We start from the raw sequence: 22089 nt of genomic DNA, 5'->3' as shown, positions 1-22089 counted from the left end.
AAAAGAAGGAAATCCTGCCATTTGCTACAACATGGATGAACTTGGAGGACGTCATGCTAAGTGAAGTAAACCAGACACAGGAGGACAGATCTACCCTGATTTTACAGCACTGACCACAGCACATATGTACTTTGTGGTTATTTCGTTCACCTGCATTTCCGCCCCCCGCCACCCAGGCAGGGAGCGCCCTGAGGATGAGGACTACCTCTGGGTTTGCTGGCTCCAAATCCCCAATTCCTGACACATAGCAGTTGCTCAGTAAATATCTGTTGTTCCCTCTTTCTAGAGGGAAATTTGGCAATTTTATAGTAGAAGCTATAACATGTTCATATACTTGGACTTAATAACTTCACTCTTAGGATTTTACTCTAATGAAATAATTCAGGGAAACAAAGATTTCTAAGTATGTATGTTCTCCCAATTGTTGCTTAAATTGGCAAAAAAAAAATCACTTTTTTGAGACAAACTGAACATCCAACAATAGGAAATGGGTTAGATAATTTGTAGTCCATCCATACAAAGGAATACTTAAAGTCAGGTCTAGAAGAATATTGAATGAGATGGAAAAGTGCCTGCCTATAGTGTTAGGAGGAATAAAAAAAGCTTAGAAAATCATTATAATGGCGGCCCCAATTTTGTACAAACACACACACTGGTCCCATTAGAACAGCCAGCCTTGATTAGGGGTCACTGAGCAAAGCGGGATAAGGAGTGGAGGGCTCAGATCACAAATATTGACCCTTAGGTTTTGGTTCCATCCACAGGATTGGAAACACAATTTCCAAATCTGCACGCACTAGTGCCTAGAGAAACAGTTCTGCTTGTACATTCCAGGCAGCCCACTGCAACCCCAAAGCATTTCCCGTCCCTGCTTTAACTCTGCCCCCAACCTGGGTCGTTGCTAGGCAACCCACAGCCTCCCAGCATCTCTCATAAGCTTGCCGGTCCCCTGCCTGCTTAACGTCTACCCTTGAGACCTCAGCCTGAGAGGGTGACTCAGCTTCACCAAGCAGCGTGTGCATGCATCTGTGCTCGTGTGTGCGTGTGTGTGCATATGTGCATTGTGTGCACGTGACGGTGCACGCACATGCGTGTGTGCGCATGCCTGTGCATGGTATGTGTGTGTGCCTGTGTCCGAGAGGAGCTGTAACCATTAAGCAGACCCCAGCTTACACCAGGGCACAGACCTGGAAGGCAGTGGAGTCTCAGTGACATCAGCCATCAAGCTGAAGTCCCTGGCAGGTGGAGCAGCCACGGGAATCCGAGGGGCCTCTAAGAGATGGACCCCAAAACCACAGTTCCAAACAGTGCTACCCACTAAGCCCAGACACTGTGGTCTCTGGGAGAGCTACTCTTAGAGGGTTTTCAGTGCACCCTGGGGCTCCAAGGGGTCCCTCCGCCCTCACCTTCTGCAGCCAAAGCATCTGGCTGCAGAGGCTGCGGACTTGGGACTCAGCAGACCTCACTCTAGCAGGTGCAGTGCAAAGCTCCCGTTTTTCCCCCAGGTCTTTTCAAGCACTCCCATTCCTCCTGCTGCTCAGGCCAAAGTCCTAGAAGGTGTCCTGGCCCCTCGCTTCCACCTAGGGCCCATGCCATCAGCTCTAACTGTAAACTAGACCTTGAACTAGTCCACCTCATCCCATCTGTTCCCACCTCCATCACCTCACCAAGGTGACTTGTACCCATTCCCACTCATTCCCTGATCTTCCTCCAGGCTGAGCTTCATGAAGAATAAAACAAATCATGCCATTCCCCTGCCTGTGTGCCTCCATGGCTTCCCTTGGTCTGAGCAGAAAACCCCTAGTTTACAGACTATTATGTGAGCTGACCCCACTGAGCTCTCCAACCTTATCTACTGTCCTCCCAGCTGGGCCAACCATCCTGGCCTTACTTCTGTTCCTCAAAGTGGAAGGTGAGTCTTCTGTCTACAGCGTAGGGGCTCAGCAAATACAACATCCACTGGAAACGCGTTGGTCCCTTGGCACCATCCACAGCATCTCCTCTTTGCAGCACAGGGCCCCCTCCTGGGTTTCAGCAGCCTTTGACCCCTGGGCAGAGCTAACTATCTGACCATAAGCACGGTGCCAGAAGGAGCCAAGCCCATTTCCAGGGGAGTGGCTTCCCTTGCACCCAGAAGGTCTGCACACCGTAGACCCTCAGTAAATCCTCGATGGATAGGGAAAGGATGCTGGTGTGTCCCCGCGGGGCTGGCCCCGCAGGGACACAGCCCACCCAGAGAGGCAGCAGCGCGGTACCTGAGCTGGCCTCCTCGTCCTCCGGGCCCCGGCGGCTCGGCCCAGACGTCACCTGCTCAATGATCTGACGCAGGTGGTGCTTGAAGGTGGCCGTGTTCAGCTCCTCATACTCGCAGCCCAGGGCCTCTGCTGCGTGGTTGGCCGACTCGAAGTGCATGAACTGCTTCCGGCCCACTGTGCAGGGGACAGAGCAGGAGGAGGGTGGTGAGGTCCTGGGCGGGTGGTGGGCGGGCGTCCAAGAACACCTCGGAGAATCTCGCCACCTCCCACCCTCAGCAAGAGCCTGAACAACTGCCCAGGCCTGGGCCCCCAGCTGATGGCCCTGGGCAGGAGACGCTTTCCCAAGAGACATGTTTGTCCTATTTCCCTGCCATTTGCATTGCTCACTTTCCCAAAGCAATTAAAAATATCATGGGGAACACTCTAAACGTGGGACTGGGGAATGGTCAGTAAGAGTATGACTTACCCACCCACATACCCACTGACCTATCCAACCACCACCCCTGCCACCCACTAACCTAGCCACTCAACTACCCACCCAGCCACATATCCAACCATCTAACCACCCTCCTCTTTATTCAATACATATTTCTGGAGCCCTTACTATGGGACAGGCACTGTGTCAGCCTCTGGGAAATCGGTGGTGAGCAAGACAGACAAAGCGTCTGCCCTCACGGAGCTTACAGTCTTTTGAGAGAGGGAGACAATAAACAAGTAAGCAAATAAATAAATAATTCAGGTGATGAAATTATAAAATTATTTTTTCCCTCTAAGGAGAAAAGAAAACAGGGTGATGGGGTCAAGAGAAACTGAGGGAGTGGCTATGGATGCATGGTGGTCAGAGGCGGCTCTATAAGAGCATGTGATAGGTGGACTGGGGGTATGAAAGATGAGAAGGAGCTGGTCACACAAAGAACCAGGGAAGCGCTTTAGAGGCAGAAGGAGGAGGTGGTGCAAAGGCCCTGAGGCAGGAATGAGCATGATGTGTTAGGGAAGTGCCAAGAAGGTCAGCGTGGCTGGGATGTAAGCGGGGAGGGGAGTAACCAGACGAGGTTGGAGAAGCAATGGGGAACCTCTCTATGGACTATTATAATGCCACTTAATATCAGCAACAAAGACCGTACAACATGGTCAATTCTTATATTCAAAATGTTAAATGAAATGGGCTAGAAAATCACGCCACAGTATGACATCAATTGTGTAAATCACTCTAAACTACTATTAAAAAAAATAACAAAAAGGAAATATATCCAAATACGAACAATTACAGGGTAGGGGAATTTTTTATTTTCCAAACTTTCTGCAGTGGTTCTGCACTAACTTTGTAATCCAAATTTTAAAAAATAATGACTTATTAAAGCAAACACTAGTTCCATCCTTAAGTAATTTTCTCCCAACTCCTATCTTCCCATAAATGTGTTTCCTTCTTTGAAATAAGAATCACAGCTGCCAACAGAGATTTCTCAATCCATGAGAAAGAGATCATAAGGGCCCAATTCTTCAAACAGACATCTTAAAGAATCTGCCTGGTTTAAGAAAAATTTGGAAATTTGGAAAAAGACTTTATCTGGGGCCTTGACAATACCCAGGAAGAAGGAGCTCTGGCCACTGCTTATCCAGTCCTCCTACATGCCAGTTATTCAGCACTGATTATCTCAAGAACAGCATTTTATTACCTCCATTTTAAAGATTGAATCTCAGCTTTATCAGAGAGGTTACATGGCTAGTAAAAAAGTCCTGCCACTTTATTTTTATTCTTTTTTAATTAATTAATTTTTTTTTTTTTTGGGCTGCATTGGGTCTTCGTTGCTGCGCGCAGGCTTTCTCTAGTTGCGGTGAGCAGGGCCTACTCTTCGTTGCGGTACTTGGACTTCTCATTGCAGTGACTTCTCTTGTTGCAGAGCATGGGCTCTAGGTGCATGGGCTTCAGTAGCTGCAACATACAGGTTCAGTAGTTGCGGCACGTGGGCCCTAGAGTGCGTGGGCTTCAGTAGTTGTGGCTCACGGGCTCTAGAGCGCATGCTCAGTAGTTGTGGCACATGGGCTTAGTTGCTCTGCAGCATGTGGGATCTTCCCGGACCAGGGATCGAACCCATGTCCCCTGCATTGGCAGGCGGATTCTTAACCACTGAGCCACCAGGAAAGTCCCCTGCCACTTTAAAAAATGGTGAAGAAGGTAACAACGATGGTGGTGATGACGTGGTGATGATGGTGGAGGTGATGGTGGAGATGATGAGATGATGATGATGACGGTGGTGGTGATGGTGATGATGATGATGGTGGTGATGGTGATGATAGCAGTTACCACTCAGTGACCCCATTTTATTCAACATGTCATCTTTGTTCAGCTCATGGCTTTTGGAGTCAGAAAGCCTGTCTTGGAATTCCAGGTGTGACACAGAAAAAAACTCAATACATGCAAGTTGTAATTACTTATTATTATTATTACTATTATTGAATCTTCACAAAAGTCCTCGAAAGCAGTATTATTCCCATTTTACAGATGAGAAAACTGATTCGGAAAAGTCACCAGAAATCAGACTAAGTGGAAGAACTATTTCCCCAAAATCAATCCTTCCAATGTCACCTTTAGGAAATTTGTCAAATCCTTGTGTCCTTAGATAGGACTTTCTTTTAAATGGAATCACTAATCTTTTTCACGTACATAAATACCTTGTGAAAGGAAATGTTATAGCACTAACTTAAACAAGAACCCATTTGTTGAAGGAGGTCCTTGAGAGGATATGACCACCAGGTGACCTGCGAGCTGGCCCTGGGCAATTAGAAACTCCTCACCCCCTCCCCTGCCCTTGGAATATACATCCAGCCCCTCCCCCACTCCCACGGTGGGAGCTGTTACGAGGGCACAGCCTTGAGAGAGCGGGGTGTTACTGAGACCATCCAGAAGGTCTCCGTGACTGAGCCCAGTTCCGGCCTCTATAAACTTTAAGACTCTGGCGGGCGGGGGTGGAGACCTACCCTTCTTGCAGCATCCAAGACAAGCCCTGTATGTCAGTTCCCTTGCATATTACACCTGCCACCCACCAATCTGGAGCGGCTGCCTCCTTCTTCAGTCTCTCCCTGCCCTCCACCACAGTGGGGGCCAGTTTTTGAACCAACACTGCTATCACTTGCCACAAATAGAAAGTAGAAATAAATACAATATGCGTACAGAAATACCATTAGATTCTAATTAGATACAGTTACCTGGGAGTCTGAGGTCTGCTTTCTCTTTGTTGAAAAAGGGAGATTAGCAAGTATTACAGAGAGGAGTTAAAGGCTACTAGCCCTGAATGAGATTTCCTTCTTCCTGTGATGGGGTTGAAAGTGAATTAAACAGGAGATGACTGTCTAGGTGGGCAACGTCCTGCCCCTCTCCTGCCCCATCACCTCCACTGCCAGCCTCTGAAACAGTCTCCCACACTCTGCCCACAGTGACCTATAGCCTCGCTGAGCTGGGGAGAGCTCATGAAGGGGCTCAGCAATGGTTGTTTCTGAAAAGAGGAGCAGGAAATGGACTGGGCAGGACTCTCTAGGTCCCGCCTGACTTAAGGGGCATATTTCCAAATGCGCTGAGCAGCATCCCGCTGGTGAAACCCAGGAGGCACACGGGAGGTCTGCCGGGAAAATGTATTTCTGCTTCCAGCTCCCGAAGGCTGTACAGGCACCAAATCCAACCCCATGGGCCCCTCCATCTTTGTCCAGACCTGGGTGGAGGCCACGCCTTCTCAGTGGAGGCTGAGAACCCTGGGGCAGCACCTGCGGTGAGGAGAAAGGGGACTGGACAGGAACACAGGCACCGGAGCAGACAGGGTCTGCGTCCCGTTCCCGTCATTCCCAGCTGGCAGCCCTTGGACCAGTCTCACGGCCTTTTTGAGCCTCAGTTTCTTCATCTGCAAAACGGAGTCATAAAACCTCAAACACCTCTTCGCTGGGCTGCAAGGACTGGGCGAGATGGTGGCACGTGAGGTTCTCAGCAGAGCACCTGGCCCTGAGAAGGTGCTGAACAAATCTGAATTCCCTTCTCCACCTGCAAAACCAGGGAGGGCACCATTCACCCCAACCCGGATTGCCCTGTCCTGGGGCTGCAGGGACTCCTCCGGCAGATCTGTCTGTTGCTTCACGGAGAGCATGTGTGGAAGGGATAGCGAACTGGTGAACTCCGGATGCCAGTCACGCCCAGGGACTCTGAGCCCACCGAGGTCGTTTCTCCTCCAAGGAAAGGCGGACACACGCTGGGCTCAGCACTTCCCGCCAACCTACCCAAAGCCGGGGACAGAGCTATCCTCGGGATGCCACCGAGGTCGGAGATGCCAGTACACAGAGGGCTCCAGCCCCCGTGAAGCCACCACCAAACGAACGAGGACAGCCACCAAGCAGGGAGCGTGTGCCGTGTGCCAGGCACTGTGCTAGCACTTCCCCCCGCCTCCTCGCTTTCCTCTTCTAAGCCCCTGAGATCATTCAGATATGGAACGGAGTAGGTAAGGTCTCATCTCCTGTCCAAGGTGGTTCCAGGAGTGAGGGGCAGAGGGGGAGTCCCACCCTCCCGTGCTGATGTCACACCGTGTGCAGCCGCCCGCTGTTCTGTGCCAGCAGAGGTCTGTGTGATCACTGCTCTGGCCTAAGAGAGCTGGCACCAGGAAGCGTTCAATAAACATTAATACGGTGAGTGATGAAATGAAACAAGGAGTCAACGACGAAATTAACGTTTCTCACTGATGGCCAGCCCTGCCCAAAGTGGCAGATCTCCAAGATTTGGGAGAGAGAAACACTGTTTTTCCCTCTCCCCCACAAACCAGCCCATCTGAACCTTAGAGCCGCCTTCTCTAACAGGAAAGGTCAAATAGAAGATAAAACAAAAGGGAGAGAGGCAGAGAGACACAGAGGGGGAGAGGCAACGAGCCAGAGATGGAAACAGAGAGAGAGCACCAAAAAAATCTTGGAGGGGAGGGTCTGTGGATTTTTCCCAGCCTCGTAGCCCACCCCATAGGGGATCACACACTCTATCAGGATGCTTTCTTGCCATACAGCAGGAGGCGAGGAGGCTGTGCCCAGAATGATCCCAACGCCAAGTGCAGAGACCATTTCAGGCATATGCGTTTGGCTGCAGCCATTCTGCTGGTCACTGGTGGGAAACAGGACCCCGTGGCAGGCGGGCCCAGGGTTCAGCTCTGCGATAGGCTTTCATGCACACCATCTAGGAATCCTCTGCCTCTTCTTCTGCAAACATCACACAAGGACATGTGATGGTGACCCACAGGAAATGCTCCCTGGTGCCCCACCCGTCACCTATCCTCTGTCTCACCCATCCAAGAAAAAAGAATCAGAACGCAAACGCCCAACAGTATTACAAAGGCGACCTTAACATCACAGCATCAGACAGCAGCACCAACAGTACCCCTTCCCAGGGCCAGGCACTGGGCTTGAGCACTGGACACCACTGCCTCATTTAACCCTCCCTGCAGCCCTACGAGGTCAATGCTAATATCGCCCCTTGACTTATGAGAACACTGAGCCGCAGAGAGGGTGACCTTCCAAGGTCATGCAGCTGGTAAGTGGCAGAGGCAGGATTTGAACTCAAGCCTTCTCACTCCAGCTCTCAATATGCTAACCATGGGCCCGTGCAGAGGAGCTTTCTCTCATAAGGGGGTATTGTTCTGAAACCAGAGTCTAAGGTGAAATATCAAGTACCCTTAAAATTACCCTTGAGGATCTCTTAAATTGTACAGTACTGTAGCATATTTCCCTAAGTCCAACACTGCCAGCTTCCCCTCCAGTGGACCACCAAAGGAAATGGGTGGCTTGCCTTTAGGGCCCATGACATATGAAAAAATATGTATCTGTAACCACTGGCCTCACATTTGCCTTTGCGTGGCTGGATTTACATAAATACAATGCATGTCTGATAAGACCGCCCACCCTTGAAACAGTTCTGTATTAAAGAACTACTTGCAAATACCAGTTCTATTATTATGCTCAGTAGCAAATGGCCCATGCACCTCACCATGGCCTGGAGGATGCACACCTGGACATGTCTATACGGAGCGGGAGAACGCTTGTATGACCTTGGCTGATCTCCCAACTGCCTTGCGAGATCTGCAGGCTGAATACTGTTAGGCCTGATTTATAGTAGAGGCCACCAAGACCCAGAAAGGGACACCGCCCTGCCCTGAGTCACACAGCTGGTAAACGGCTGAGCTAGAACTTGAGTCTAGGTCCCCGGACCCCCAGGTCATGGCATGGGGTTAAGGGCGGCTCTGGTACTCCAACATCCCATGTTAGACCTAGCTTGAGCACACACGTGGGCTGTAGGTCAGGTCAAAAGGAAACAGGGGCAGACTTCAGAAGGCAACATGGTGGGCGGACCAGAGCAGGGCTGTTGCTTCTCCACAGTACCCCCTGACGCTCACTGTGCGCCCTACAGCTGAGGGCCTTCTCTCGTGCTGGCATTTGCTGAAGAACAGGGCATGGGAGGATGTGGCACGGATTAACATTCCCGGCGCGACGAAGGTAAGGCCCTCTGAGTGCGATAACTCGGGTGCGTGCTCTATGCTGCCCCCCAGAGGTCCCTAGTGGGATGGAGCCCCAGTTGCCCACGGCGGCAGCTGGTTTTGGTGACTCTTTTTGGCTGCCTTCCTTCCCTACTTCCCTTCCTCACGCCCCTCCCAGGACTTCCTGGGATCACCTCCCACATGAAAGTCTACCCCTTGAACCCTTGTCTCAGCAGCTGCACCCATTTAAAGTGCCAAGGCTCAGAGAGGGCCTCAGAAGGGTCTCTGAAAGGGAGCCAAGTTCTTGGCACGCTGCTCTGTTGTGTGTGCGCCTTTGTCTATCATTCAGAAGCCATCTGCACATCTGAGGTGAGGCCTGGCCCCAGCCAATGTGCTACCAAGGGCAGGGCTGAGTCAGAAACTCCCCGGGTGGCCAAAGGGATATGGAGCGGGGCACAGAAGCCACACGGCTGGGGCTCAGAGTTTCCCAAAGGGCCTCCTCATAGCGGTTGTTCCATGGAACGTTCATCAGCGTCACGGGGGAAAAATGAATTCTGCATTATACTAATGTGGGCATCGCTTTGGTGAAACAAGTTTCTTAACTTTGGGCCATCTCAGAGCCTTTAAAGTATATCATATGAAGCTCCAAGAAGGGGATGTTCTGTTCAGACTTATTTGGCCTTGGAATGCTTTTATAGAGTATCTTGATCTAATGTCCCAGGAGACACCGGTTTAGGAAATACTGGCTTAGCTGAGAGAGCCCTCGATTAACCAGGTGACCGCGGGCAAACTGCTTTACCTGAGTCACTTGCCCAAGATCACTCTGCTGGTGAGAGGCAGGCGGGGATTTGAATAGAAGAATGAATAAAGGAGGAACGAGAAAAAGAAAAAAGAAAAAAAAGGAGTAAGGGAAAGTTATGGAACTGTAGTTTCTGAGCTCCTCAGATCCACCTGCAAAGGCAGGTTTTTCCCTTTATGCTCAATACAAAAAAAAAAACCGAGAAAGAGGAAAAAATAACACGACTGTTCTCCCCTCATGCACCGTGAGTTCAATTGCTATCAATTACTGTGACCTCCTGCATTTATTAATAACCAAGTTATTTCTCCTTCCGACAGTAGCCATGCTGCTGCTGAACTACTGAATGTTATGTGACTTATTTATAACGCCGGCGCACCCGGTTCACATTTCCTCACACAGAGGTTTACAGTTCGGAGGCCTATGAAGGAGGAGGCCACCTGCAGGGAACAGACAAGCCTAAAAGGCTGTGGGTGCTACGAGAAAAGGCAGCGCTCCAGAAACAGACTGCGCAGGTTCAAATCCCACCTCCGCTGCCAAAAGCCACGTGATGTTGGGGAAACCGTGTCACCTCTTTGAGCCTCAGTTTCCTCCCCTGTAAAATGGGACTCTACCCCATGGAGTCCTCGTGAAGCGTCAGCGTGGTTCCAGGTGCAGATCGCTTAGCACAGGATCTGCTGGATAAATGTCCAGGATTATGATCACACTCTGAGAATTCTGCCCAGGGACGTCAGGTCAAGTTCAATTGCTGGGATCCTGGAAAATGGGACTGTGTTAAAGGCCAAAACTTTGAGTCTCTTCCTGCATCTTAGGGCTCCCGCCTGTTCCTGCTGCCCCCGGGTGCCACGCAGCCCTGCAAACCTGGACAGACCTTAGAGAAAGTCACCTGTCCATCTGCAGTCAGCGCACCCCGTAAGGCCTGGCCAACAAGCCGTCAATAAATCGCTGCTGAGTCACTCATAATCCAACATAAATCACTGCTCACGCCCTATCAACTGGAAAGACAACACTTGGACCACCCCTGATGCTCTAGCGTTCTGGACAAAGAGGGCTTGCTGGACAAATCAGCTGGGGCGGCATCCAATTAAACCAACCAAAATGGGCTGCTTCCCTGCAGGACTGCTCTAACCTTGAGTATGCCAATGTGCATCGGGAGTTGACAGGAGAAGGGGAGCATGGGTAGGGGTCTCCTGGACTAATTTGATCAAGAGGCTTAAGGAGAAAGGCATGGCATCTTTGGGATGGTGGGCAGTTGTGGAAAGAACCAGAGGTTGGGCATCCAAAGGCAGTTTCCGCCTGGTTGCAAGATCTCAAACAGGAAATCTCACCTCTCTGAGCCTCAGTTTCCACATCTGTACAATGGGATGGTTCCTCTCCCAATGGGTCATTATAAGGATGAAACAAGACACTGGGTGTGAAACTGCCTGGGAGTGTCCCCAGAGCAGGTAATCCGACCTGAGAAGCAGAGTCATCAGGGAGACCTCAGTCGAAGGCGTCACTCATCACCTGGGGGAACTGCAGGAGCAAAGGCTCAGCCGGTGAGTGACCTGTGTGAGGTCACACAGCTAGTGAGGCAGAAGCCAGGATTAAACCCGGCTCTGGCTGGCCCCCAGTCCAACATTCTTTCCATATTCAAGGGTCCCTCACCAAGGTAGACTGAGCAGGGGTCCCTCAACTTATCACACTGTCTCCTTTGAAGCTGGGGCCCAAGGGAAGCCCAGGAACAACAGCTGGTGTTTCCGGAGTACTCACCACATGCCTGGCCCTGTGCTAAGCACTTAATCTCATCAGTGTAAGAACCATATGAAAAGGTATGATTACTAATTCCCCATTTATTGATGACCACTGTGGACCATCCAGCAGAACGTCGCATGAAGAATAGGGAGAAAGGCTTCAAAGACACAACTCCTCGGTCCCAAATTGAGCTCCTCCCCTTGCTGAGTCCAGGACCTTAGATAATTGCCTTTATCTCTCTGAGCCTCCACTGACTCACCCATAAGATGGGTATAACCCACCATATAGAGTTAACAAGGATTAAATAAAATAACCATGCACAGCTTAAATAACTTAAATCAAGCCTGGCAGAGAGCAGATTCTCAGGAAACAGTAACGGTTACTAATCCCATCATTAGCATCATCATCATTGCTGTCAGCAGTATTGTTATGCTCTGTCACTGAAGGGTGAGACATGCATGTACGGTGAGGTCCTCACTGAGTCACAGCCTCCTGGAGTCTCTGATGAGCAAGGCTAAAAGAGACACCAGAGAGTGTCCATCATCCCCATTGGGCAAGTCCTTTCCCCTCTCTGAGCCTCAGTTTCCTCATCTGTAAAATGGGGTAATGGTGCCTACTCCAGGGGATCATTGAGATGGCCAAAGCTCTTAGAATAGTACCTGCACCTTGTAAGCACTGGATAAATGTCAGCTGCTGTTATTACTTATGGGAAACAGAGGCCAGAAAGAGGGGAGGGGCTTTTGCAGGGCCACCCAGCAAGAGTGGCTAAGCCAACCTGAAGTCGGGTCTCTCGGGGGTTCCATCCTCCTCCCCCTGCCCTCCTGAAGCCCGGGGCTGCCGGCAGGGAAGCCTTCTAGCATCAGCCACTTCAGGGGTTTGTGGCTTTTATAATATAACTGTTTACATCCCACAGCCGCCATTCCAGCTTAACAAATGAATTCAATATGCCTTAGAAAATGCAGAATCAATCCTTGCCTGTGGCCCAGAATAGGCCCGGCTGCGGCAGCTGTCGGGCAGGGAGCCAAGCCACCAGCTGGGGGCCTGTGGGCACGGGAAGGCAGGCGGAGGACAGGGCCCAGGCAGGGACCAGCCCCGGGGTTGCGGGGCCTGCTCTAGGGCCACGTGGTAATCCTCCCTCAATCCCGCAGCACCGGTGCCGGGGTCTGAGGTTGGCGCCTCGCAGACGGGGACACGGAGGCCCCAGGCCTTGCTCGGGCCACCACACCTCTGCTCACCGAGACTCTTCTGTCTGGAGCATCCTCCCTGATTTCCGCTCTCTTTGGGAGATTCGGTTCAAGGGTCCCAGGCCCTAGGACCCCTTGGGCGGGGCTGACCCCTCTGAACTTTGGGTGTCTCCTGCCTAGAATTTTCTCCTGGCGTCTCCAACGTGCCTGTCTGGGTCTCCCTCCCTTGATCAGACGGAAGTTTTGTCTTGGAATGTAAGAACGGCGTTGCCGAGGGCCTACCATCCAATAGGCATAGAGGAGAAGAAGAAAAGGAAGAGAGAAGGAGGGAGAGGAGAGAGAGGAAGGAGAGCAGTAAGGGGGGAGCGGAGGGGGAAGAGGGCGAGTGGGGGAGGAGGAGGAGGATGAAGAAAAGGAGGCCGCGGGGGCGGGGGCGGGGGGGGGGGATGGAGCAGCATGAACGCAGCCACGGCCCAGGTGTTCAGAGAGCCAGACTCCAGTCTCACATCCCCCCCAGGCTTGTGAGGCTGCAGTGAGCCGACCCTTGTGAATACAGGTAGGGGAATCGAGCCGTGTCCATGGAAATGTTCAACCTCAAACACGCCCCCTGGTCCAGCAGGCCCAGGCCCAGGCCACCATGGCTCCAGAACGCTCACCCCTGCACCGCCTCCACATACAGGGATGTATGCCCACGTGGCGCAGTTTAGAACCCCCCAAAGCAGGAGACTGCCCAAACGCTCATCAGCTGGAGAAGTGCGACATCGACTGAGGCCCCCTCGCCAGGCAAGCCCTGCAGTTAAGGGAGAGAACAAGGGGCGCTGCTGTGAGCCACGGGCAGAGAGGCCCATGCCGCGCCGGCACGGGGAGAAGCAGAGCACGTGGAAATGGAGCCGGTGTGAACTTGTTTATATTGTAACAGCGCCAGCCAGCCACCCCCGTAGTTGTCACGTGCACAGGTGTAGCTCGTGCTCAGTCTAGAAGGCCTGAGGGTGAGGCCTACACTGGGGACACAGTGACACAGCCACGGCCACTCTCTGCTTTTGAGAGGGACTGCAGCCACGTCCGCAGCCACAACTGGGGGAAGGGGTCAGGGACTCGATGTGTTACTGTTCCAGCTACTTATGAATCTATGATGATTTCAAATCAAAAAGTTTAAGAGAAAAAAAAAAAAGCCAGCCTGTTAGGGCAGTGGAACTAGCTTGGATCACACGGTCATGGTGGACACACGACATGACATGACACACTTGTCAAATCCCAGAGAATGTACAACACCAAGGGCGAACCCCAAGGTAAACTGGGGACTTCAGTTAATAACTGTGTATCAGTACTGGCTCATCAGTTGTAATAAATGTCACCTTTGCACCTTAACAACGGTCACCTTTGAGGTCAGGAGGATCAAGGGAGTCGGGGGGACCTGCTTTCGACATTCTGTGTTCGTCTGTATTGTTTCCATTTTTCATAGGAAGACAACTTTACAGTATTATTTGTACAGTTATTTTAAAACAATAAAAAGAGTAAAGTGCTTGAATATATGGTGATTGCTTTGCGTTGACAGCATCACTGTTACTACTCCCCGTGATCTTCTGTGCTCAGGGTCTTATCCGGGCTTGGGGAGCATCAGGCCACCTCCTCCTATCCTTGGACGGACTCCCCTGGCTGCTAGATGTCGGGGGGGGTGGGCGGGTTCCCAGCAGAAGGTAGGGGGCTGGGTTCCCGTCATCATTACAATCGTCTCTTCTTCCTGCGGGCCCCTCCGGGCTCCCCGAGTTACGGCCCCATCCATTCAGGGACTGATGTCTTTATTAGAACAGGCGCGGAGTGGTGGCCGACTGGCAGCCTCCCTCCATCACTCCATTACAGGGCCCCTCCTGGGTTATACATGGGCCCGACTGCATCATATATTAGGCAATGGGGTCAGCAACAAGTAGACTGGCAAATTTAGTAAAAGACAAACAAATTAAACCTCCCATCAGCCTTCAGAGCCAAAGGAAAGCAAAGCAACTCGGCCATCAAGGCAGATACCGCATCCTTGTTATTTTGGATTCTGAACAGTACTGTCATTTTTATGGAGTAATGAGGGACAGCGGGCAGAGTGACAAAGAGTCTCATACTTTCTAGGGAGGGTGTACGTCTCTTACAGCTACGGGACCACAGGGATTGGAGAGGATTAAAGACCAGCCCGAGTCATCTTTGTAGACTCAAAGCTTTGCCGGGGAAATGCCTGGATGGTGGGCAGGTTTTCCATTAACAATAATAATAGCAATAACAACAAGGGTGGCCGAGCTTTACACATTCGAACTGAATAATTTAAGCCTCCCAAGGACTGTTATCCCCAATCTACAGATGAGGACACTGAGCCTCAGAGGTGAAGAGAGTCACAGATCACACAGGAGAACTGGGGTGAAACACACGTCTGCCTGGCCCCAGAGCCCATGCTGTTAGCCTCGATTCCGAGCTCTCCTGCCTCGGTTCTGCTTAGCGGATGCCCTTCCAGATGAAGGAACGGAGATTGGAGACTGGGACGGAGCTGAGAAGCTGCTCTCAGAGGAGAGGTGGAGGTCCGAGCACCCAAAATGCACCCAAAGACTGGGCCAGATGAGCAGCCTCACAGAGGAGAAGGACACTAGCTTTGGAGGCAGACAGGCACTGATTTTAACCTTGGCCCCACCACGTGGTGCCGTTTGGCCTCGGCAAAGTTACATAACCTCTCTGAGCCTCAGGAGCCTGAACTGCCAAGTGGGAATTCCCTCCCTACCTGTCACGGTTGCCGTGGGAATTAAAGGAGAGAACACAGGTAAGTGACTCCCAGCCTTGGGCTGACATGCAGGACAGCAAGACCCCGGGAGGATTTTGTTCAGGGAACATTCCTGAGAAGAGGGTCGTGACTGGTTTTAATCTCACGCAGCCAAGAGGTCCCGAGACAAGAGAATTGTTTCTTGCTGCAAAAAGGGCTCCGAGTTCCTCCTCGATTTACTCTCCTGTGGGAAAAGGGTCTTTAGGGGCATCAGAGGATACTGGGGGGCACTGGTAATAAAAGTAGGGAGCAGAAATCCCAGGAGCATCCTCCTGCCATCCCAGCAGGGAGCCGGCAAGTATCTCCAAGCTTTGCGACGCCCTAATTCACAACAGCAGCTCTGACAAGTGCCTGGCACTGAGCTTAGCCCTTGACATACATTTCACTTCATCTGCTTAGCAGACCTGTGAAGTCACTACTGTTTTCAATCCCATTGTATAGGTCGGAAAACTGAGTCTCAGAAAGCTTAAGTTCCTTGCTCAAGACCAACATATGGCCACACCAGTATCTCTCACCCGACATGTTCTCGAACCTCGTCACTCCCCCATCCAGGGTTGGAGTCTAGACTGCCTGGCCCTTGAAGCTGTGACACAGAGCATGGCAGCAGTGACACTGCATGATAGCTGAGGCCAGCCCAGAAGAGGTGATGCAGCTTCCATGCTGCTCTCTGGAAGCTTCCTTGGAGCCCCGAAGCCGCCAGGCCACAAGGAAGCCCGATCAGGCCCACGCTGGGACCCGAGATCTGAGACTCGGAAAGACGGAGGTGCCCGGCTAGTCCCGGCGACTCCAGCCCCACTGTTTCTGGGTCAGCCACCCTCTGACCGCAGCCCAGCCAAGCCCTTCCAAACTGCAGACTCCCAGGAGCTTGGGGAGATAATAAAATGATCATTGTTCAAGCCACGGAACAACATGGGGCTGCCAGGTCATGGCAGCAAGGTCACATGACCAGTCACAAAGCTAGCAAGTGCTGGAATCCTCACTTCCACTTGAGCACAAGACCGTGTCACTCCTGACTGCTCTGACCACTACCCCACACTCTCCCTGGCCCTCAGAACCTTCCTCGAAGCTGTGGAAAGAGCACTGGACTGAGAGTCTGGAACTGGATCCCGGTTCTGAAGCTGCCGTTCACTAGCACAGAGGTTTCACCATGTGCCCTTCAGCAATGAGCTGCATTCCCTGAAGGCTTGAGTTCTCCACCCCGACCCGGCCCATGTCAGGGCAGGCTTTGATGCCAACAGAGCCAAGAGATAACAAAAAGCACTTTGCAAAGAAAAGAGAGTCAGGGCTTGCTGAACCCCGCCCATGTGCCAGGTGGGTGGGATGCAGCCATTACCTGACTAACGATGTAGAAGGTAGACAGGGTTTTACCATTTTACAGGCACGGAAGCTGCGGTCCAGAGAGGTGAAATCTCTTGCACAGGTTAAATCACACAGCCAGGAGGTGGAGGAGCCTGAACTCAAGGCCGGCTCTGCCCACTGCAGGGCCCAGCGTGTCCCTCCTCCCCCGCCCTCTCCTTGTCAAGTGAGCTCCAGAGAACAACTGTTTGCTGCCATTCAAAACCCATGGGTGCCAGCTGATTGTTCCATGGGCCACATTTTGCCAAAGGAAAGAAACACGAGGCTGGATAAATGGTTCCCTGATGGCTCCTGAGGGACGGCCCAGGCCATGAGTCTTGGTTCACAGCAAACCATCCCGCGTCAAATCACCCAGGGTTTTCTGCCTGCCATACCGAGGCAGCCCCCAGGGCCCGCTCCCACGGCCTTCCCAAGGGACCCAGCAGGGACAGTGAGCCTGAGAAACAGAAAGGAGGTGGAGACATTGCAGAGAGAGGGAAGAACGCGGCCTCTTTATGACCGGCCGGCCGAGCCAGGAGCCACCGGGCCTGTCCATGGGACGCAGCCCAGAGCGAAAGCATTACTAGCACCGCAGCCGTGCGTGAGACCCCAGTCGGCTCTCCGCCGCCCTTTCTCCCTCTTCCAGAGGAGGCTCCGGCGAGCCCCGGAACTTGGCGGAGGTCACACACAGCTAAGTAAGAGGCCAAGCTGAGACCTGAACCCAGGACTAGCTGACTCCGAGATGCCTGTGTCGCTGCTCTGCCACATTCTAGGGGGGTGCCCTCTCTGGCTCCGACGCTGCCCAGGGCACTGCTGATGGCAGGGTGATCCAGAGCCCCACAGGCAGCCAGCCTCCTGGGGTCAAGAACACCAAGTCATACGGGCTGGAGGGACCCAGAAGGTGGTGGGGGAAGGTCATGGTGGCAGCGCCCTGCAGGAACTCGGGGGTCAGTGGGGGCCTAATGCCACTCCCCCAAGAGAGGAGACTCAGGGGCCCCCAGGAGTGTGCTGGGGCCGTGATTGATTACAATGATTTAATCAATCACGCCTGTGTAATGAAACCTCCAAAAACCCCGAACGATGGGGCTCAGAGAGCTTCCGGGTCACTGAACACACTGAGGTGCCGGGAGGGTCGCACAGTGAAGGCAGGGAAGCCCCTTGCTCTATAACTTGCCCTGCGCATCTCTTCCGTTTGGCTGTTCCTGAGTTGTATGCCTTACAATAAACAGGTACTGGTAAGTAAAAGCCCTCCTAAGTTCTGCCAGTCATTCTAGCAAATTATCAAACCAAGGAGGGGTCTGTGGGAGCCCAACTTTATAGCTGGTCCATCAGAAGTACAGGTGGCCCAAACTTATGAACAATGTCTGAAGTGGTACAGTCTCGTGGGACCGAGCCCGTAACCTGCATTAACTCCAAGTAGTATCAGGAGTGGACTAAATTGTAGGACACCCAGTTGGTGTCCAGAGAATCAGAGGACTGGTTGGTGAAGGAAAACCCCACACATTTGGTGCCAGAAGTGTCATGAGTAAAAACAGGGCACCCCAGTGAAAAAGTGACATCACCAGCCCTTGGAGCCTGTGAGGCCAGAAGCAGCGGCACACAGGGCCAGGGAGGCCAGAGGTGTCGTCTCAGAGGTTAGGCTCAGTGCCTGGGCAGACCTGGGTCCAAATCCCACCTCTGGCTTTAGCTGTGTGCCCTTGGGGATGAGGATGAACCTCTCTGGCAGGCCTCAGTCTCCTCATCTGTAAAATGGGCATCTAATAGTTCTCGCTCCTCCTGGGCTAGTCTAAGGCTGTGCAGTGACATCACGTCTGTAAGCACTCAGCACAGGGCCCAGGAAAACAGGTCAATTCTCCAGCAAGGTATGATCCTAACAGCCCTCTGCAAAGTCTAGGGCAGGGGAGTGATCTTTGCAGGGAGACCGGCCGCGGTTCCAAACTGCACTCTGGAACATACTAGCTGTGTGACGTCAGGTAAACCGCATTCCTCCTCTTATAAAGCTGTAAGCCAAGTCCTGTGCTCACACGTTTGGCACTGACTCATTTAATCCTCATGACAAGCCTACAAAGTGGGTGCCATCATTAGCCCCATTTTAGAGAGGAGGAAACTGAGGATCAGAGAAGCCAAGCCAGGAGGCTGACTCTTGCCCATGGCGCTATCCTTCCTCACCAGGTTATTGTATGAATCCAATCAGATCAAAAGGCACAAGAGAGGTATAAGTGCTTTTGAAACCATCAAACGCGAAACCAGTATTAGTGGTGGTTGTCGTTACTGCTGAAACAGTTCAAATATCCTAAGTCCAGTTATAAGGTCTGAAATCTCCCCACAGGGACTGATACTGGTTTTTAAAAATAGGATCAGGACTTTCAAAATAAGTTAAGGAAGCTGGGTGCGCTGGGAGGAGAGCATCGTTTTAATGAAAAAAAAAAAAAAACCCTGATTAACGGAAATGATTCTTAATATATTTCGAAATGATCTGTTATGACACAAAGCAAAGACATTTATATATGACTTTGAAATTCTTAATAGCTGATTTTAGAGCAACCTATTATGAAATCTTCCAAAGCAGAATATATAGTAAGTAAATCATCAAGCAGGCCTCTCAGGCAGACTGACAGCAGCTCCTCTTAAAATAATTTATCAGGTGGTGTGGGGGGAGGCTGGGAGGAATTATTGCCATAATCATGTACTAATAAAATATTTATAAACGTGCCTTTCTCTTTTATCGTTACAGGCAGCTACAGGTATGAGTCCCGAGCCCCCATCAGAGGGGGTGCCCCATGAGCCTCAGGAGAAGAAAGTCAGGCATTGAACTTCTCTGGTGACAGGTCAATAGACTGGGGGCTCCCTTAGCCTCTGTTTTGTCGCATCCGAGGCAGAGAGGGTTCAAGCGTGACAATGGAAATCGGAAGGTAGGTCCCAACCGCCCTGTCCTCTCCCTAGGCTTTGCTGAGTGCCGGGAGGGAACGAGACTATTCGAGTTGAGCAAAGCAGAGAGGCATGTGGCTGTGACACCCTGGGAGAGTCACCTAACCCAGGCTCAACAGCACAATCTACTGAGGGACCGCCTTGAGCTAGAAGCATGGATGACCTGTCCACCACCCCTCGCCCTGGCCATTCCGTACATACCACCCCACACGTGTCCCTGGCCTGTCACTACAGGTACCTGTCTGCGCCTCTCTGCTTTCCTGGCTGCCGGACATGCTCAGCTCATGCGTGGGGCAGGCTGGAAGGGCAGGGGGGAATGCTCCCCAGGAGCAACCTTCAACCAGGGAGAAGCAGGAGGTGGTAGATCAATATCCCGGCTCCCTCGTCCCTCAGATAATACACGATGAGGAGGCATGTTCTTCAGAGTCTCCCAGAGGTCCCCAGAGATACTGGCCCCCCACTTCCCAGAGCTAATCCACTCCTTAAGGCTCCAGCATCACCTGCCTTTCTTCCCTCACTTCCTTACTGGTTCCTCATGATACCCCCTCCCCCAAAGCCTACATGCAATTTTTGTCTCAGGGTCTGCCTCCGGGAAAAGCAGCTTAATTCAGCTTTCTCTTCTTTATTCCATTTAATCCTCACACCAACCCCAGTCTTGGCCCAATGAAAGAGGAGGCCTCTCTGAAGCTCAGAGAAGTTTGGTTTTGAACTCAAATCTGCCTCCCTCAAGCGCCCATAGCCTGGAGTTTTTTCTGGGGGGCTGCGTTGGGCCTTCGTCGCTGCGTGGGCTTTTCTCCAGTTGCGGGGAGCAGGGGCTACTCTTCGTTGCGGTGCGCAGGCTTCTCACTGTGGTGGCTTCTCTTGTTGCGGAGCACGGGCTCTAGAGCACGGGCTCAGTAGTTGTGGTGCACGGGCTTAGTTGCTCCGTGGCATGTGGAATCTTCCCGGACCAGGGCTCGAACCTGTGTCCCCTACATTGGCAGGCAGATTCTTAATCACTGCACCACCAGGGAAGCCCCAGCCTAGAGTTTATTGCACCTAGACCTTCTGAGCCTCAGTTTTCTATTCGGTAAAATACGTTTGCTTCCTTCCACACATCCCCAATCTATAGATGCCTGTGCCCCAACTCTAAACCTTCAACAGCTTTTCTGATCTGAACTGTGCAATGACATCCCCAATCCCAGTCCATTTACAAAGCTGGCTGATTTCCAAATGGTCAGGGCGTTGGGCATGGCCCACGGCTGATTTTTGGAAAAGGCAAGTGGCATTTGATTTTTCCATGTTTGCCCAGTTAAGCATGTCTGCCCTTGGCTTGGACCAACTGTGGACTCCCTACCTTACCTATTTCTGACTCAGCATAACTTCTAGAAATGTCCAAAATCAAATCAGTGGACCAATGCAGCTCAAGGGTATGAAAATCAAAAGAACAGGCCACAAGGCCCATGGGTATGGGAATGGCAGGAATAACATGCCAGCATATTCCAAAGAAGTGTGCTGCCCCACAGAGGAATGGCCCAGAATGTCAGCCAGAGTCAACACAGCTCCAGAGGACAGACCTCCATGAACACGTGTGTCCATTCAAAAAGTAAATTCCAACTCTATGTTCTGGGCCCAAAGGAAGCCACTCTCTACAGGAAACAGCTAGACAAGGACACAATCACAGTATAAGGTACCATAAGCCCCATGAAGGCAGGAGCCACACTGCTCTCGATATTGACCGTCTCCCCGGGACCTTTCGCAGTGCCAAAAGCAATGGCACAAGTGTCTGGTTAGGGAAGCGAGGAGCCTTGAATGCCAATCCAAGGAATTTTACTTGATGTAGCAGACAAGAGAGAGCCTCGGGAGGAGTCTAAGCAGGGAATGGCACAACAGGTCTACGTTTTAGAAAGGAGCCCAGTGGTCACAATGAGGGTGGAGCCAAGCCATCGGCAGTGACGCTACCACAACAGTCCAAGCAAAAAAAGGATTAGCAAATACTTAGTCTAAGGTGATAATAGTAAGAATAGAGAAGTCAGGACAGAAATGCCGTCACAGAAAGTATCTACGGGGCAAGGTCAACGACTGGATAGGGATGGGGGAGGGAGAGGGACGATGAGAATCACTTGGGGAGACCAACTTGAAGCAGGGACAATAAGCAAAAAGACAGTTAAGGATGGCGAGCAGGTTTGGGAGGAGAAGGAGAGCTGGGTCAGCTCCAGCGCATATGGTGTGAGCATCGCCAAGATGTCCAGACAGAAAACATCACCTTTAGTGCGTGGACCCAGCCTTCTCTCACCCGTTTCAAGGTGTCTCTTCTCAGCACAGTAACCACTACCTAGCTACATGTGGCTATTTAAATGTACGTTACTTAGAATTTAATGCAATGAACAATTCAACGCCTCGGTTGCACCAGCTGCATGTCAAAAGCTCGACAGCCACGTACAGCTAGCGGCCATCCTGCTGGACAGAGAGCCACCCCCTATCATCACAGAAAGCTCCACTGGACAGTGCTGGGTGACGCGGTTTGCTTGAAACATCCAGCCCGCTTCCTTCTCGGCACGCCTGGCTCGGCAGCCCCCCCGAGAGCAGTCCC

At 51.8% G+C, this 22089-nt stretch overlaps 1 protein-coding gene across 1 annotated transcript in view; it reads right to left on the bottom strand.

The window, feature by feature from the left end:
* MYO18B (myosin XVIIIB) overlaps positions 1–22089 on the bottom strand; it is a 218838-nt gene that overhangs the window by 167381 nt on the left and 29368 nt on the right. Inside the window, exon 12 of the mRNA XM_061169252.1 lies at positions 2256–2429. Within this exon, the coding sequence (XP_061025235.1) occupies positions 2256–2429 (174 nt within the window). The remainder of the gene's footprint in view (positions 1–2255; positions 2430–22089) is intronic.

Source organism: Eubalaena glacialis, chromosome 15 (assembly GCF_028564815.1).
Source record: "Eubalaena glacialis isolate mEubGla1 chromosome 15, mEubGla1.1.hap2.+ XY, whole genome shotgun sequence".
NCBI classification, from domain to species: Eukaryota; Metazoa; Chordata; class Mammalia; order Artiodactyla; family Balaenidae; genus Eubalaena; species Eubalaena glacialis.
This window is presented reverse-complemented; position numbering and strand designations above follow the sequence as displayed.